Raw genomic sequence first — 16240 nt, 5'->3', positions numbered from 1 at the left:
CAGGATATGGGATAACTTGGGGGCTTATCCATTATCAATAACAGTGTTTAACAGGAAAATGTATATTTCAAAAAACTTTTAAAGCAACACCAGGTTTTAAATCCAGGATTTCCCCTATTTTGTTGGATTCTAAAACTTTGAAAATTGGTAATCTAATACATGCTGTTAGGAATGATTTGTCAAATATACAAATAATCAGTACACCTAAATCATTATCCATTTTGAGTAAATATCAGTTATTAGTTACAGTGAAGAGGAAGACAGTGAGTTTTGCTGGTTTTAGCAGATGGCTGTATTCACCAGTGAGCTCTTACCATTCCTGGGGCCATGATTCTTTCACTAATTCTACTTCTGTGAGTCATCGTCCCTGAGGCTCTTCTGGTACTCATGGAGAATCTGCAAATGGGTGCTTTTTATAGCCTATTACTAGCGCTCTTTACCCCACAGTTGTCATACTGGCGATTGGGTTTAAGACATGGGGGAAACGGAATAGATTGATGAAGCTGATAGAAAAGGAACCAGAGGCAGTGTGGTAATAACTTGTGCCAAATAACATTTTTTTTCTCTGAAAATTATTTTTTGCTACTAAAAGTCGTTGATGCTGTTTATTTATAGGTCTTCCTAGCACTGGGCTCTACTGTCACCTTGCAGCTGGTGACTGTGATGCTTGTTGGTGGACATTTCTATGACATGCCAAAAATTCTCCAGGAAGCAAAATCTGCTGTCCTCCCTGTCCCTGAGAAAGCGGCCAATTCTCAGGTAATTGGCTCTGGGTGTGGTGCTCCCCGGGAACCACTAGAGGGCAGGAAGCTTTTACAGGAAGGACCAAGATTCTTAGAATTTCTAAAGGCACTATTTCCTTAAATCTATGTAATCCTATGAATGTTGAAGTAGACATTATGGATACATTATGTGAAAATAATTTGTCAATTTTTGACATTAAGTAGAATAACATATGTCCTATTTAGAGTTTCAGGAAGTTTGCATCTTGTGAACTTTGAAAGTATAGGATTTAAAAAATATTAGTCACCTCGAGTCAGAATTTCCAGATTTTTCCTCGATATTGAATATTGAAATAATTAAATAATTAAAATTCGAATGAAACATAGTTAATATTTCAGTTTTTTTTTTCATTTATACTAACTTTGTGAACGTTTGTCTTTAATTTTCGGTGCTCTTTAGCCTGTGGTAAGTTTGTGCAGATGTAGATAAATGCTAGTGGTGAGATCCTGTGACACAGTTGCACCTAAGCACCTGAATCTTCTGAGTTCATTGTAGGAAAGATCGTTTTCTTATCACTTCATAAATTCACTTGAGAACAAAGAACAACTTGAGGACCTTGCTTCCTATGTAGGCTGATTCTGTCAGTGCAGGAACAAGACAGGGCTACCGTCTCTGGCTGTGGTCAATGTGTACTTTTGAAACCATTATGAGGCATGACTGCATCCTCCTTTTTCAACTGGGAGCTCCTTCAGCTTGACCGAGGCAGGCCTGGGTCCAAGATGCAGCCGTGGAATCTGTGCAGATGAAGGGGCAAGAGAATGGACAGATCTGGCCAGCAGCCTGTGTAACAGGGTCTCTGGCCACTAAGGGGATGCTCTTCACGTATTCCCTCCTGAACTGCTTCTCTACAGGGAATGAATCTGCTTTGTCCCTTAAAGTAGAATCCACCAGCATTAAAAATAACTGGAAGTAATAGGTTTCTTTCTGCACCTCCTCTTTTCAAGAGGAAATGAGTATAGAATTTAATAATGCTTTGAAGTTTTGTTGTCTTCTTTTTGCTCCTAGGTTGTTATAAGAAAGATTCCTTTCAACTTGAACCATTCATTTGGGACAGTAAAATACTTCCTACTCCTTGTTCATGCACCTTGTCACAACATTGTATCATTGTGTCACCTCAGAGGACAAGATAGGGCCAGTCATGGTGTACTCCTGTCCTTGTTGTGTCCTCTGTACTCCTTACCAGTGTTTGTATGGGAGTGTGTGTGTGATTTTGTGAGTAGGATGCTTTCAAACAGCCTCTAGCTTTGTGGTAAGCATGACCTCAGATATACCAAAGCTCTCAGAAATTGCTAAGCAGAAGACTCACTGTACTGAAGAATCTAGGATGGTGTCAAATTGAAGTTGTTGTTGTTGGTTTTTCTTAATACCATTTCAATTTGAAATGGGCAGAATGAGTTTTCATATAGAACTGTGGACCATATGGTATCCCAATTTTATAGATATTAGGACCAAAAGAGGTAAACTAAGTTATCCAAGTGAAGCCCAGAATCTGGTTTCATTCTTACTCATTGACCAGAACTTAATTCATCCATAAATCCCAGGATAGCCTGAGAAGGGTGCCCTTAAAACAAGATCTTAATTGTTGTAGATGAAAAAGATGATTGTTTAAAAAAAAAATCTTTGAATCTTTATCTTAAAACAATAAAAGATACTAAGTTGAATCAAAGAGTTAAAAAAATCTTAATAGAAAATCTAGTTCATGGGGCTCATTTTATAAACGAAGAATTTATTATTATATCTTAGAAATCAAATTTCAGTTCTAGACAAATCAGATTCTATTAAGACCCATGAACAAGTCATGCTAAAATGCCATTTTTAATCTTTTGCTTTTCTTTATCCCTAATTATAGTTGCCTTTTTTGGATATTGTTAATTCAAAGGATTACATTTTGATTTAAAAAAATACAGCTGTAAACTATAATCAGAATTATAAAATAGAATATATTTTCAAGTCTCAGATGTCATTTCTGAAACATTACCCTGTAATTGAATTTAATTAAATGAAAATATATTGTGTAAACAAAGAGAAAGTTGATGTTTAACCCCCTCCCAGAAAACAAGAACCTTTAGAGAGAAGATCTCAGCGTGTTTTTCCCCCAGGTTGGATTTGAGTCCACTGCTTTTTCACTCACGGATGTCACTGCTGGAACCAGCCAAGTTGTGATTTCCAGGCGAGGCACATATGGCGCGCTCATGGTTGCCTGGGTGGCTGGATATGCCCCTGGGTTAGAAGTCCCCGAATTCATGGTTGTTGGCAACATGACCCCACAACTGGGTGAGTTGTAGTTTTTCTGACACGTGCCCTATAGAACATGGGGATGTATAATTGGCCATTCATTTCCTTGGATCGTCCCTACTCTGGACAGTGAGCTATTTGGTTTCTAATACAGTGCTCCCATTTTAGAGTGAGCAGAGGTGCAAAGGATGCTTGGTGAGAATGAGACAGTTTATTCCATCAGAACGTTTTTTTGTCAAATGAAAAAACTTCATACCTTACCTGGATATAATGATCACTAAGCAGACTACTCTGTTTATACATTAGGAGTTTGTTAAAAGTAGTTCTCAAAACTTAATTTGGACCATACAATAATAATAATAATAATAATAATAATAATAATAATAATAATAATAAAGTATACCTTTATATCCATTTACATGTTCACCTGAATATTTCTGACAGAAGAGCAACTGTGACTTTATCTACTTAATTTTTAAAATTATACCATTAGCTGTATGAGGGCCATTGGGATACAAATGTTAGATGGTTTGTACTCTACCACACAGTGTAGACAGGGATTGAAGACAAGGTTTGTCTGGCCTAGGTTTGTCCTATACGTGTATTTATCGCCTCCCACTTTTCAAATGTTTTACTTTCACTACATTTTTAAGATTTGAATCCCAATTTAAGAACCCTGAAATGATACCCTAATTTTCTCTTCATGTCCTTTCAGGGAGCGTTTCATTTTCCCATGGAGAACAAAGTAAAAGGGTCTCGCTGTGGACATTTCCCAGCCCTGGCCAGCCAGAGGCCTTTGTCATTCACCTCTCAGGAGTGCAGAGCAGAGCTGCTGGTGGGGCTCAGCTTCGGTAAGACCAGCTCGGTTCTCAGCCCAGAAAGCCTCTGACGAGTAATCTGGAATGTAGCAGTTAAAACAGGAAAAGACAAGGGTCATATTCCTTGAAGCAGGTGCAGAAACAGTTTTGGTACAGAGTGCCATGTGACCTGCCCACCGAAGACGCCATGGAGAGAGGCTGACTTTCAGAGAGTCAGCACCCACTGCTTGCCTTGAAGAGAGTTCAACCTGACCTCTTAACTCGAGAATGTTGGCATGGGGTAACATCTGCAAAAAGATCCATAATGGCAAAGTCACCTGTTTTTTAGGGGAGCTGTCTTCTCAGAAGACAGTTCCCCTGAAAAATACCTGATTTCTTCAAGGGATTCGAAGTAAGAAAAAGACCTCATAGTAGGGTAATAATGGGACTTGTAGCAGTAGCTCTTTTGAGTTTAATTTAAATCAGTATATTTGCCGATAAAAATGTCCTGGCCGACCCAAAGCAATTTACTTTTCTAATACTTTAGGTGGGCTTGATCAGAACAGCAGAGGGCAGACCTTGGAACCAGACTCTTGAATTTAGTCCTGGCTCTGCCACTTATTTGCTGTGTGACTTGGGGAAAATTACTTGATCTTTCTGTTCTTCATTTTACTTATTTGGAAAGTGGGGAAAATGTGTGTGTTCAGGTATGTTTGTATACATGTTTATGTATGGGAGATACTGGTTGGCAGAATCAAATATGGCTTTAGATTATACGTCGTTATTTCAAAAGTGTTTGGCCACAGAAAGTATTTCAGGGTAACAAATTCAACAACCTTTAACAACAATAATAGCTAGCAGTTTTAGAGTGCTTACACTAGACCAGGCATCACTTTAGGAAAGGTGTATGTTTACTCTTACTCTTCACCACAGCAATATGACATAGATACTATTATTAGACCCATTTCATAGATGAAGAAAGTGAGTCACAGATAGATTATGTAGTGGACCTAGTGTCACACAGCTAATCAATGTTGGGACCACTATTTGAATCCAGGCTGTCTGGCCACTCTGAGCTCTTAACCCCTGTGCTGTGTGTTGAGTTATCAGTGCTTGACAATAGAGAGTGACAAAAGAGGGCTCTGGGGTATCCTCTCTAAAGGCATTCACGTTTAAATGAACAAAAAAAGTTATTAGCCAAATAAAAATATGTCTGTGGCCTGGATTAGGCTAATGGGCTGCCAGTGTCACCTCTAACATAACTATTAACTTACAACAAAACTCCATAGGATAAAGCTAAGGATTAATCACTCAATCTTGGATGTTTCTTCTAATTCTCATATAAAATTTGAGTAACATTTGTGTGAGAAAATAGTCCCATTACACGCCCATTGGAAGAAGCAAGGATTTCGTATCTAGTAGGGGCAACTATTTCTGTTTGACAGGTGAGAAACTTTGCTGACATCCAGAGCATCCTAAGAGGCTTTGGTTCCCTGCGTATTGATCGTAAGAGAGAACTTGATATTTCAGACCCTTCAGAGAGCTGCTCTGGGATGAATGGAGAAACAGAGCAGAGACCTATGAGCTCTTCACTGGGTTAAAATTTGTTAGGTCTTTTCACCCGCGATCGCAGCTCCTGTTCTTACATTTCTTGTGCTCTAGTATAGTCATTAATAAGTGAATAAGGTTTTATGGGATTTGAAAGGGCATGTCATTTTTACAATGCTCTCATGAGCAGCATCTTAAATATGTGAAAGATGAATCTGTACAGTGGTTGGTATTCCTGTTTGTCATCATTTCTTTCATGGTTTAATTTTTTTTCCAGATCAGGTTTCACCGTTGCTGAAATTGAACCAATGGGAGTCTTTCAATTTTCCCCTAGCTCAAGAAACATCATAGTGTCAGAGGATACACAGATGATCAGATTACATGTACAAAGACTCTTTGGGTTTCATGGCAATCTTATTAAAGTTTCCTATCAGACAACTGCAGGAAGTGCCAAGCCACTGGAAGATTTTGAGCCTGTTCAGAATGGGGAACTGCTTTTTCAAAAATTCCAAGCTGAGGTTAATTTTGAAATAATCATTATTAATGATCAGCTTCCTGAAATAGAAGAATTTTTTTATATTAACCTAACTTCAGTAGAAATTCAAGGATTACAAAAGTTTACGAAAGCTAATTGGAGACCACGCCTGAATCCAGATTTCAGTGTGGCAGTGATCACAATATTGGATAATGATGACCTGTCAGGAATGGATGTTTCTGTCCCCATGACAACTGTAGCTATAGCAGTTGACACGGCTCTCATTCCCATGGAAACTGACTCCTCCATTACACACCCTGACACAACCAAGATAACTGCCATTCCACAGCCAACTGAAATGGTTGCCATTATTACTGAGGCAACTGGTACATCTGCCATCCCTGACAAGCATGTCACCCTTCCTGGTACACCTGCCATGTCTGATGTGGTCACTGTAAGTGCAAATGTTTCCATTCATGGGATATTTAGTCTTGGACCACCCATTGTTTATGTTGAAGAGGAGATGAAAAATGGTACATTTAACATTGCAGAAGTTCTTATCCGAAGGACTGGTGGGTCTGCTAGTAATGCCAGTGTGACCATTAAAACGTTTGGTGAAAGATCTGCTCAGAAGGAACCAAATGCATTGCCTTTTCATGATATTTATGACATTTCTAACCTAACATGGGCAACTGAAGAAGATGACTTTGAAGAACAAACTCTTCTCCTTACATTTGTAGATGGAGAAAGAGAACGTAAAGTATTTGTTCCAATTTTGGATGACGAGGAGCCCGAGGGGCAGGAATTCTTCTATGTGTTTCTCGCAGACCCTCAGGGAGGAACACAGATTGTGAAGGGAAAGGATGACGCTGGATTTGCAGCTTTTGCCATGATCATTATTACAGGTATATCTTTGGAGTGATGGAGACAAAAATGCACTTTTGCGGTACGAAATTTGTAGTAAGATCATTCTCTTAAATTCAATTCAAGAGGGTAGACTATTTGAATCACACATAGTAATCCATTAAAACATTGTTTTCCTATGACATGGACTCAGCACATGAACACATGATGCTGTTCTGAGGTGCCAGGCTAGAATTTAATGGACCGTAAATGTCACTTAGCTCAGAGCCAGTTAAATCTATAAATCTATTCTTTTACAATATAGGGAAAGCCTTAAACATACTTAAATCCATGTTCTTCCTCTGAAAAATACTTAATTTAGTCATCCAAGTACATGACTGCCTATCTTGTATTGAAACCTCATTCTGAATTTTCTAACTCCCAAAGTCTAAGATCTATTTGCCAGGAAATTCTTTGTACAAATATCTGTTGATAAATAGATTAAAATTATTTTCTTTTGTTCTGCTTATGAACCAGTGCAGTCATATAGCTTTTGTACTATTGGGTATATATATTCCAATGGCTTAAAAATGCAATCATTTTTTTAAGAGTTCCTCATATATCTTATAAAATCTTTTGGTGATAATTTGCAGTTTTCCTTTGAAAACATACTCTATTACTTGAAGTGGATTAGATTGGTTTGTCTGCACCTTACATTCATTAAAGTATTGACAGGGCCATCTCATGATTCTTGCCTACCCTGCTCTTTTATAGTTTTATACAATGTTTTCAAGTTTCCAGTGACACTAGGATGAAACAATGGACTATTTTGGTGGAGTGTGGGCCTTATGTTTTTTCCAGTTTAAACATAATTTGGTAGTACGATGGTGCCTGTAATCTCAAGTGTTGCTCAGGGCAGTTTCTTTTACTCAGAGACACTCGGGAGTTTCTTAATAATTCTGTTTTTTGGGGGGGCAAGTAACTGAATGTGTAACATAAATTGTCTTTTGGTCAACTCTCTTATTGGAAGGTAAATCAGTTAAACGGAGTTCACTTATTTAATAAATATTTATTGAACACTTACAATATGCTTGCCACTCTTCTTGGTATTGGAGACACAGCAGTAAACAAAACAACTGCTCTTGTTGAACAATGAGGATGTACTGATTTTAAACAGTGAACAGATATAAAGCATCAAGGACTGTCAAATACAGAATCTCATCAGTGAGAGATGAGCACGTATGTCAGTGTAGGGAGTGGATTTCATATATTTGTCTTCCGTTCTTCTGTTCTCAAATTGCTATCTACCTGATGTTAACATTTTAATTCTGGTCTGTTTTTAGGAAAGATCTTTAAATATTATAGCTCTCTGCACTCACTTGTGAATGTCTCACTTTTATACCATCTAAGCTGGAAAGATTAGTGGAGCACTGGAGATCCTTTAAAGACTTCAGTATATTATAAGTGTCATTTTTCTTTTCAGGAAGTGATTTGCAAAATGGCATCATAGGATTCAGTGAGGAGTCCCAGCGTGGACTTGAGCTGGCTGACGGAGCTGATAAGAACAGACTGCATCTGATTGTCACAAGGCAGCCAAACAGGTATGTGTGGAAGATGTAGCAGCCTGTCTATACAGTATCTAATTTGAGTTGATATAATGGTCAAGGTAGGAAGAAATGTAGATAAAAGAAGGTAGTGTAGGATTTGGTATGTCAGTTTTCAGATGCTCTAGTTCTTTATCTGTGATTTAACACACTTGGTTTATGAGCATGACTTAGGGCTACCTTGAAAATTTTGTATTTCTCAAAGTACCATACAGATGTCAGATTATGTAAGTCTTCAGTTTGTCATATTTGCTATTCTCTGATCATTCTGCATGCACAACCATTTACTGTTAGGGAGACTTGGAGTACCAAATTAGCTTGCAACTTAATATTGTATAGTACACATTTTCTGAATGCTCATCACACACATGCATTTGGTATGCACACATTTATGTGTGTGTCTCTGTGTGTGTGTGTGTGTGTGTGTGTGTGTGTGTGTGTGTGTGTGTACAGAGGGTGCCAAAAATGTATACACATTTTAAGAAAGGAAAAAACTTTTAATTGTAATACTCAATATATTACCGATAACAAAAGATAAAAACAAGCCACATTTGACTTCTGCAATTACAAGAGGTGCTCAAAGTGGTGACCATTAGTGCTCAGACACTACTGATTATGGCGAACTACTGCTTGAGTATAGATAACATCGCTTCAAATATGTATACATTTTTTTGGCACCCCTGGTATATACATATATATTAAAACTTTTTCATTTTGAGCCTAAATAGTCTCTGAAAATGTATGAGCTCTGACAATTACGTTCACAAACTCATCGTAGAAAAAGTGCTATATACCTCATTGTTGAATATCACTATGGTCACCTTCGAAGTATTCCCCTTGGGAAGCTATGCACTGATGCCAGTGCCTAGTCCACCCTTCAAAGCAATATTGGAACTCTTTCTGGAATGGCAATCAAAACTGTCATCTTATTACCCTTGATGTCTTGAATGTCATCAAAATGTCTTCCTGTCAATATTTCCTTTATCTTTGGGTAAAGATAGAAGTCATTGGGGGCCAGATCAGGTGAGTAGGGAAGGTGTTCCAAAACAGTTATTTGTTTACTGGCTACAAACTCCCTCACAGACAGTGCCGTGTGAGCTGGTGCATTGTCGTGATGCAATAGACATGAATTGGCGAAAAGTTCAGGTCGTCTAACTTTCTCACACAGCCTTTTCAGCACTTCCAAATAGTAAACTTGGTTAACTGTTTGTCCAGTTGGTACAAACTCATAATAAATAATCCCTCTGATATAAAAAATTGTTAGTAAAATCATTGCAACAAGTTCTTGAACTTAATTGTCAGACATAGTAGGTTATCTCTTGCCCTTTATGTTTACAACAAACCATTTTTAGCAGTAGTCTTTTTCCTTTAGAATAATTTTTATTAAAAGAAAAATGAGTGACTTTGGGTGGTGAATACACAATACAATATATGGATGATATATTATAGAATTGTACACTTGAAGCCTATATTATTATTAATATATTTGTTAATAATTATTCTTTGTCTACTACTTAATTTATTAAACTGAGATATTTCATATAATAATAATTAACCAGTGTCACCCCAATAAATTTAATTTAAAAAATGACAAATGAGGAACATTTGCTTGAAGGCAGAGATTTGCTATAATTTTTATTTTCATATTTCTGGTATATTATAGGCATCGTAAGCAGACAAATTTTTGTTTTCACATTCCTGGTATGTAGTATTTCAATAAATGCTTATTCAGCATTGAATAGGGTATGGTTAAAAAATGCCATGTAAGGTAAGTGTATGCCTTAGATTAAGAGATACACTTAAGCACAGTGATACATTTTGCATTAGACTCAGGGATCACACACTATGTTACTGCATTTGCCTAAGTTTTGCTTTGTTCCTAGGGCCTTTGAAGATGTCAAGGTCTTCTGGCGAGTCACATTTAACAAAACAGCCGCCATGCTCCAGAAGGATGGTGTGAACTTGATGGATGCACTTCTGTCTGTGTCAGGGACCACAACCTGTACAGCAGGTCAAACAAAGTGCTCTGTCCCCATTGAGCTCAAACCAGGGAAGGTAAGAAATGATGAGGCATGTTCTTGTCAGCTTCTCATTGTATTTCTTTAGAATTAGTAATTTTAAAGCCACTTTACCGAGACTTACACATTGGGTATGTGGAGATCCTTTGTGTCTCACCAAGCCATCTGTCCAATTCTCTTTGCTGGGCAATGGACTTGAGACTTAGAATTTATTACATTAGAGAATTTCTTTTATAAGTAAACTCATTATTGGGTTCCTAAAATTAATGCATGTTATATTTCAATTATTTCTTAATTAAAAAAAAAAAGCTCCTCGATTTTCTCTGTTTCTGTTTCTTGTCATTTCCAAAATTCTTCTTAGCCTACCTGCTCATTGTGTGAATGGTGCTTTGAGTCATTTTCAGCCAGATTAGTATCTTCAACTCCTCTGACTGTTTAGTATTTTGCTTTTATTATAATCATAGATTTGATCATATCCTATTATATCCATAGATTTCATCATAGAATGAAAGTTCTTTCATTATTTATATATGGTTAGAAATTTCAGTTTTGATCTGCTGAAGAGGCAGAGCATTTGGATAAATTTTTATTGTTTCATGTTGCACATGGCACCCAGGAGACAAGCATCCCCCGGTCTTTCCAAAGGAATCTTCATTATGCAATTGGTATTGGTCACTGATGACCTCACAGCTTTAGTCATTTAGTAATCATGTGTGTGGTTTTTTATTATTTATTTATTTATTTATTTTTTATTGGGGATTTGGGGGAATGGGAACAGCGCTGGGGAATTGGGGAAGGGGAACAGACAAGTTGCTGTCCTTTTGTTCTTCAGTCTAGTTGTGGAGGACATCTCTTAACTGGTCCAAGCTGGCACCATCATTGCGCTCTTCCCGGTCGAGGCAGATCAGTCGCCGGCTTCTGGACGGCCGCTCACTGCGGCTGCTGGCCGCTCATGCTGGCTGCTGGCCGCTCACGCTGGCTGCTGGCCGCTCACGCTGGCTGCTGGCTACACACGGTAGCCCATGGCAACCCACTGCCACAGGGACTGCAGCCTACGCCGTCCCCGTCGACTCATGGCAGCCCAGCTCCAGGTTGAGCTGTTGTTCAGCATCTTAGCTGTGGAGGGCAGTGTCACTGGCCCTCATATGTGGGATCCGAACCGGGGCCCTCTGGCGTCCCAAGCCAGTTCTTAACCATCACGCCCCTCAGCTGGCCCTGGTTTTTTAAATAACTATTCCATGACACTTTAATGCCTAAGGAGCACTCAGTATTATTTGTTCTTTGTCTACTAATTAATTTATTAAACTAAGATATTTCATATAAAAACTAGTCATAATATTATGAATGTTTAAAGTATCATGGTTTCTTTGTACATGCCAAACACTTAAGACAGCAGAAAAAACATGTAGAGATCCAATTACAGTTGACCCTTGAATAATGCCTGAGTTAGGGTTGCTGACCACCCTAGAAGTAAAAAATCCACTTACAACTTAAGGTGGCCCTCCATATGTGTGCATTCCCAACTGCGGATCTAAAATACAGTTGACCATTACACAATGCAGGTTTGAACTTGGCAGGTCCACATATGTATACATGATTTTTTTTTTTATATATAGAAAGACTCAGATTCAACTAATTTTAAATACCTACTAAATGATTTTCCCCAGATAGTCATGTCACATCACTGCAGGTTCTATTAAGCTGGTCTTGTGTCTTTTCATTTTGCTTTACAAATCTCTGGAGCATATTTGCTTTATAGCAATAACAGATATTCCAGGCCTATCCTGATTTTTCCTGATCTTAAGCCATCCAATCAACTACTGTCCAAGGACTTGATTTCTTTTATCTGAAGGAGTTTTTGAAACCTAAATCTATATGCGAAGGTGCGGCTGTTCTGAGCTACCTTAGTAGGGATAGAGCTAGGAAATAAGGTTTTTAAAATATTGAATTCCCACTGATTTTTGTTCTCTGATTTAACATATCATGTTATTGTGTTTTACTTTTCTTGAGTGGGAGCTTCATCAGCTAATACTTCCTATCACATTGAAAAGGAGGAACTAAAATGTCAGTATTCAAAACATTTGATCATGCTTTTCTACTTGAAAACATTGAAACCCTCTTCTGTGCATTTGCTCAAATAGTTTTATGCCTTTCACAGCCCCCAGAGCCCCACATTTCCTATCTCTCTCTTAAGGACTAGTTAGAATATCACTTCATCCATAATGCCTCCCATGATATCTCCAGTTAGAATTCTTAATTCTCTAAATTTACAAAGACTTTATCTGTACCTTTCTTATGGAAGTTATCAGTTATATGCAGGATCAAAACTTTTTTTTATCTTGACTGTTGGATTCTAAGCTGCTTGAAAATTAGAAAATGATTTTTATTAATCTTTGCATTCATCATAAATATGTTACATACATGAATTATTGAAAATTCCATTGTGCATTTTTATCTCTAGTAGGAATTTGATGAGTTAGCATCTTGGCTATATCTCACTGGACTTAAAACATCTATCTCATACAATAGATGTTAACCGTAGAATTATAAGAAAAGCCTTAGAGATCAAAGTCAGTTTAATCCTGTATTGCTATTTGGATACATGTCTTTTTTTTTTTTGATAAATGTCTTTATCAGTCTTTTGCTAACTTGGTTCTTTTGTGTGTATTTAGAGATGACAACAATTTTCACAGAGTGGAAATACCTTATTGGTAACAGCAGTCAGGTACAGTAGGTAAACATCCTGAAAGATTGAGAATTGTGCTTTAATACTGTTTGAAGGGGTCTCTACCTGCCAGAAAGAGATGGAAAGAACAGCCAATCAGGGGTGTTCTTAGAGAAGCTGAAAGGAAGGGAAATAGGAAAGTTAGAGCATAGGTGGGAGAAGAGACTGCTTCCTCTGAGCTTGCCCACCTCCTGGAGAATACTAAGGGAATTCCTCGATATTAAAGATACTATAATTAAGGGGTAAGAGAATGTAGTAGACAGTGCATAGGATGCTAACTGTATATCCTTTCTCCTAACTCAGGAAATGCTTCTGAGCTCATATCCAAGTAGTTTCAGTTAGGCAAGGAAAAGAATTGGGTTTCACCTCTTATTTCTCTTTCTAATGTAATGTTCAAATCATAGAGTTGAGTTTTCTCCTGCAGCTAATTTTCAAGGCTTTTGTTCTCATTGTCATCTCAACTATTAAAAGGCAACATATAGGCAAGAGTAATACATATTTCAGTTTTAGTAAGAGAAAATTAAAAAGAGGAAAGAAGGTTATATTTCTAAAAGAATGGAAAAAATATTTTTAAAAAAAGTACTATCAGGGGCCGGCCGAGTGGCGCGATGGTTAAGAACTGGCTTGGGATGCCAGAGGGCCACAGTTCAGATCCCACATTTGAGGGCCAGTGACACTGCCCTCCACAGCTAAGATGCTGAACAACAGCTCAACCTGGAGCTGGGCTGCCGTGAGTCACTGGCGACGGCGTAGGCTGCAGCCCCTGCTGTAGTGGGTTGCCATGGGCTACCGTATGTAGCCAGCAGCCAGTGTGAGCGGCCAGCAGCCGCCCTGAGCGGCCGTCCAGAAGCCGGCGACTGGTGTGCCTCACCCGGGGAAGAGCGCAATGATGGTGCCAACTTGGGCCAGTTGAAGCAACGTCCTCCACAACTAGACTGAAGAACAAAAGGACAGCAACTTGTCTGTTCCCCTTCCCCCAATTCCCCAGCACTGTTCCTATCCCCACAATTCCCCAATAAAAAAAAAAAAAAAAGACTATCAGCTCCTAATATGCATTTTAACAAATTACGTTTTATAACTAAAAGGAAACTTACTACTCATCCAGTTCAAATTCTTCTCTGACAAACTTATACCTAGACATATAAATGAAGCTGGTTCTGCAGACATGTTCTTCCGTAATGGGCTTTGAGAGACTATCTGGAGGTCCCAGCAGAGTGGCACAACTAGCTAGCTATACCTTGACTTTTGACCTAAGAACCATCTCTATTTTTTTTAATCAAAGGAAGGCCTTCAAGGATACTGAACTTATTCTGGGAGGTAGTTTGGTGGTTAAGAGTTTGGGCTCTGGTGATAGAAGACTTAGGTTCAAATCTTAGCTCTTCCACTAATTAGCTGGGTGACATTGGACAAGTTACTTAGCCTTCCTGAGTCTCCTGGGTTTGATGGGGTTAATAATAGGGCTTAGATTAAATGATATAATGAATGAGAGGTTCTTTGCATAGTTCTTGTCGAGGAGTGGGCCCTTCATAAGAAAGGGTTGGTATAATTATTATTCACAATGGATGGGAACGACGCCCAAGGCAGTTTAGTGACTGAGCAGTAGCTACCTCAATACCAGTGGTAGGGGAGTTGTAACACACCACCATAACACAGCAAACACAACACATTCATCCATAGAATTATACTAGCAATTAATGTCATTTCTCCTAAATTTAATCCAGTCTTGTGACCTTCAACTCAAAATTTTTACTCTATCATATCTCTAATTATCATCTCTACAGTTATTGAATATTTTCATTTTCAAGTTATGAAGAATTTAAGTAACTTTCCCTAGTCCAGGATTAGAACTTGTCTTTTGAATTCCCCCTTCTGCTTTATCTAATGGTTCTATTAACAAAATGTATAAAGGTAGTAGTTAATTAACTTAGGAAGCACACTCTTAACCCACAAAACCTGTTTAAGCCAAACAGATTTTTAAACATGTGTTACAAATATTTTTAAAAATGTTTAAGTAAGATATTAGTTCATGATTATTTTGATTGTTTGCTTCTGAACAAATAAGAGCCCAGAAAAAAAACATTTTACATTAGCGAGGCAAGAGTTCATCCTGGAATGCCTCTGACCTAACTACGAAAGCAACTTGCTGGCAGTTACACGTGACATGGGTTCTTGTGAGTCTCTAGTCGTATTTAAGACTGGAGAAATTCAGATATGATCTGTGAGTTTTGGTTTCCCAATGTACTCTGACATTGTTTGAATAGAATAAATTCCTTTTGTCTCTAGTCTAATTATGTTTGGCATCCATCTTTACATTGTTCAATTTTAGACAGTGTCTTATTTAGATTATAACATATTCTTTTGACTCTAAGTGGTTATAAATAATGTTCTAATTATCATCACAATGACAATAAGTTTTTTATGAGAAAATAAAGAGAAGAGTCCATGTTGCAATGTAATATGCTGAAAAAATAAAATAATGTAATATGCTGAAAACCTTAGATAAGTGAAACTATTGTGAATTAAGGCTCTTTTGGCCATTAGGGAATAATAGTCCTTGAAAATAGTTACCCCTACTCTCCTAGTGTATTTTTTTTTTTTTTAGTTTATTGTATTTGCCAAATTTAGTTTCTCAAAAGTGGGAAGAGTACAGTTTTCCCCATATTTCAATATTTACTGACAGTTAATCTGAAATTATAAAGAATGGTATGTGCTGTAGGAAAGTGAAACATTTCTTTAGACAATAAAAGGAGATTAAGGTCATTTACTGTGTGACTAAGATATGACTGATTCTTGGATAATACTGAAGAGTTTGTTGGATTGTTTCATGGAATAATAAGTCTCATTAAAATGATAACTAAACAAGTAAATGAGACCCTTGCTGATAAATAAAAGTAATTCAGTATATCAAATAAGACAATGACAAATGCAGTTGAAAACGTGTCAGCTTAGCTTCTTGAGTTATGTCAGGAAGCTAACAGTGCTGCTGAGATGTTTAGATTATTGTGTAAGAGTGAATAACTAAAAACAGGTGATTGACGGTATGCTGTAAAATTGAACTCAGGCTTTAGAAAATAAATTATTTGCGATTATTGAGAAAGAACTGAGGTGAAACGTGAGCAAATTATAACCAGCAGACTAAATTTAGACTTATTTGATACTGAATTTTGGGAAATTTTGAAAAAGTCATAAAATTACAGAATTGACTATTATCA

The 16240-nt window shown here is 37.6% G+C and overlaps 1 protein-coding gene across 1 annotated transcript in view; it reads left to right on the top strand.

Annotated features, from left to right (window-relative positions):
- The window catches only part of ADGRV1 (adhesion G protein-coupled receptor V1), a 548236-nt gene that overhangs the window by 213728 nt on the left and 318268 nt on the right, over positions 1 to 16240 (top strand). Inside the window, exons 65-70 of the mRNA XM_019641108.1 lie at positions 616 to 759; positions 2883 to 3057; positions 3734 to 3869; positions 5641 to 6743; positions 8165 to 8282; positions 10169 to 10340. Of these exons, the coding sequence (XP_019496653.1) occupies positions 616 to 759; positions 2883 to 3057; positions 3734 to 3869; positions 5641 to 6743; positions 8165 to 8282; positions 10169 to 10340 (1848 nt within the window). The remainder of the gene's footprint in view (positions 1 to 615; positions 760 to 2882; positions 3058 to 3733; positions 3870 to 5640; positions 6744 to 8164; positions 8283 to 10168; positions 10341 to 16240) is intronic.

This window comes from Hipposideros armiger, unplaced genomic scaffold (genome assembly GCF_001890085.2).
Source record: "Hipposideros armiger isolate ML-2016 unplaced genomic scaffold, ASM189008v1 scaffold_57, whole genome shotgun sequence".
NCBI classification, from domain to species: domain Eukaryota; kingdom Metazoa; phylum Chordata; class Mammalia; order Chiroptera; family Hipposideridae; genus Hipposideros; species Hipposideros armiger.
This window is presented reverse-complemented; position numbering and strand designations above follow the sequence as displayed.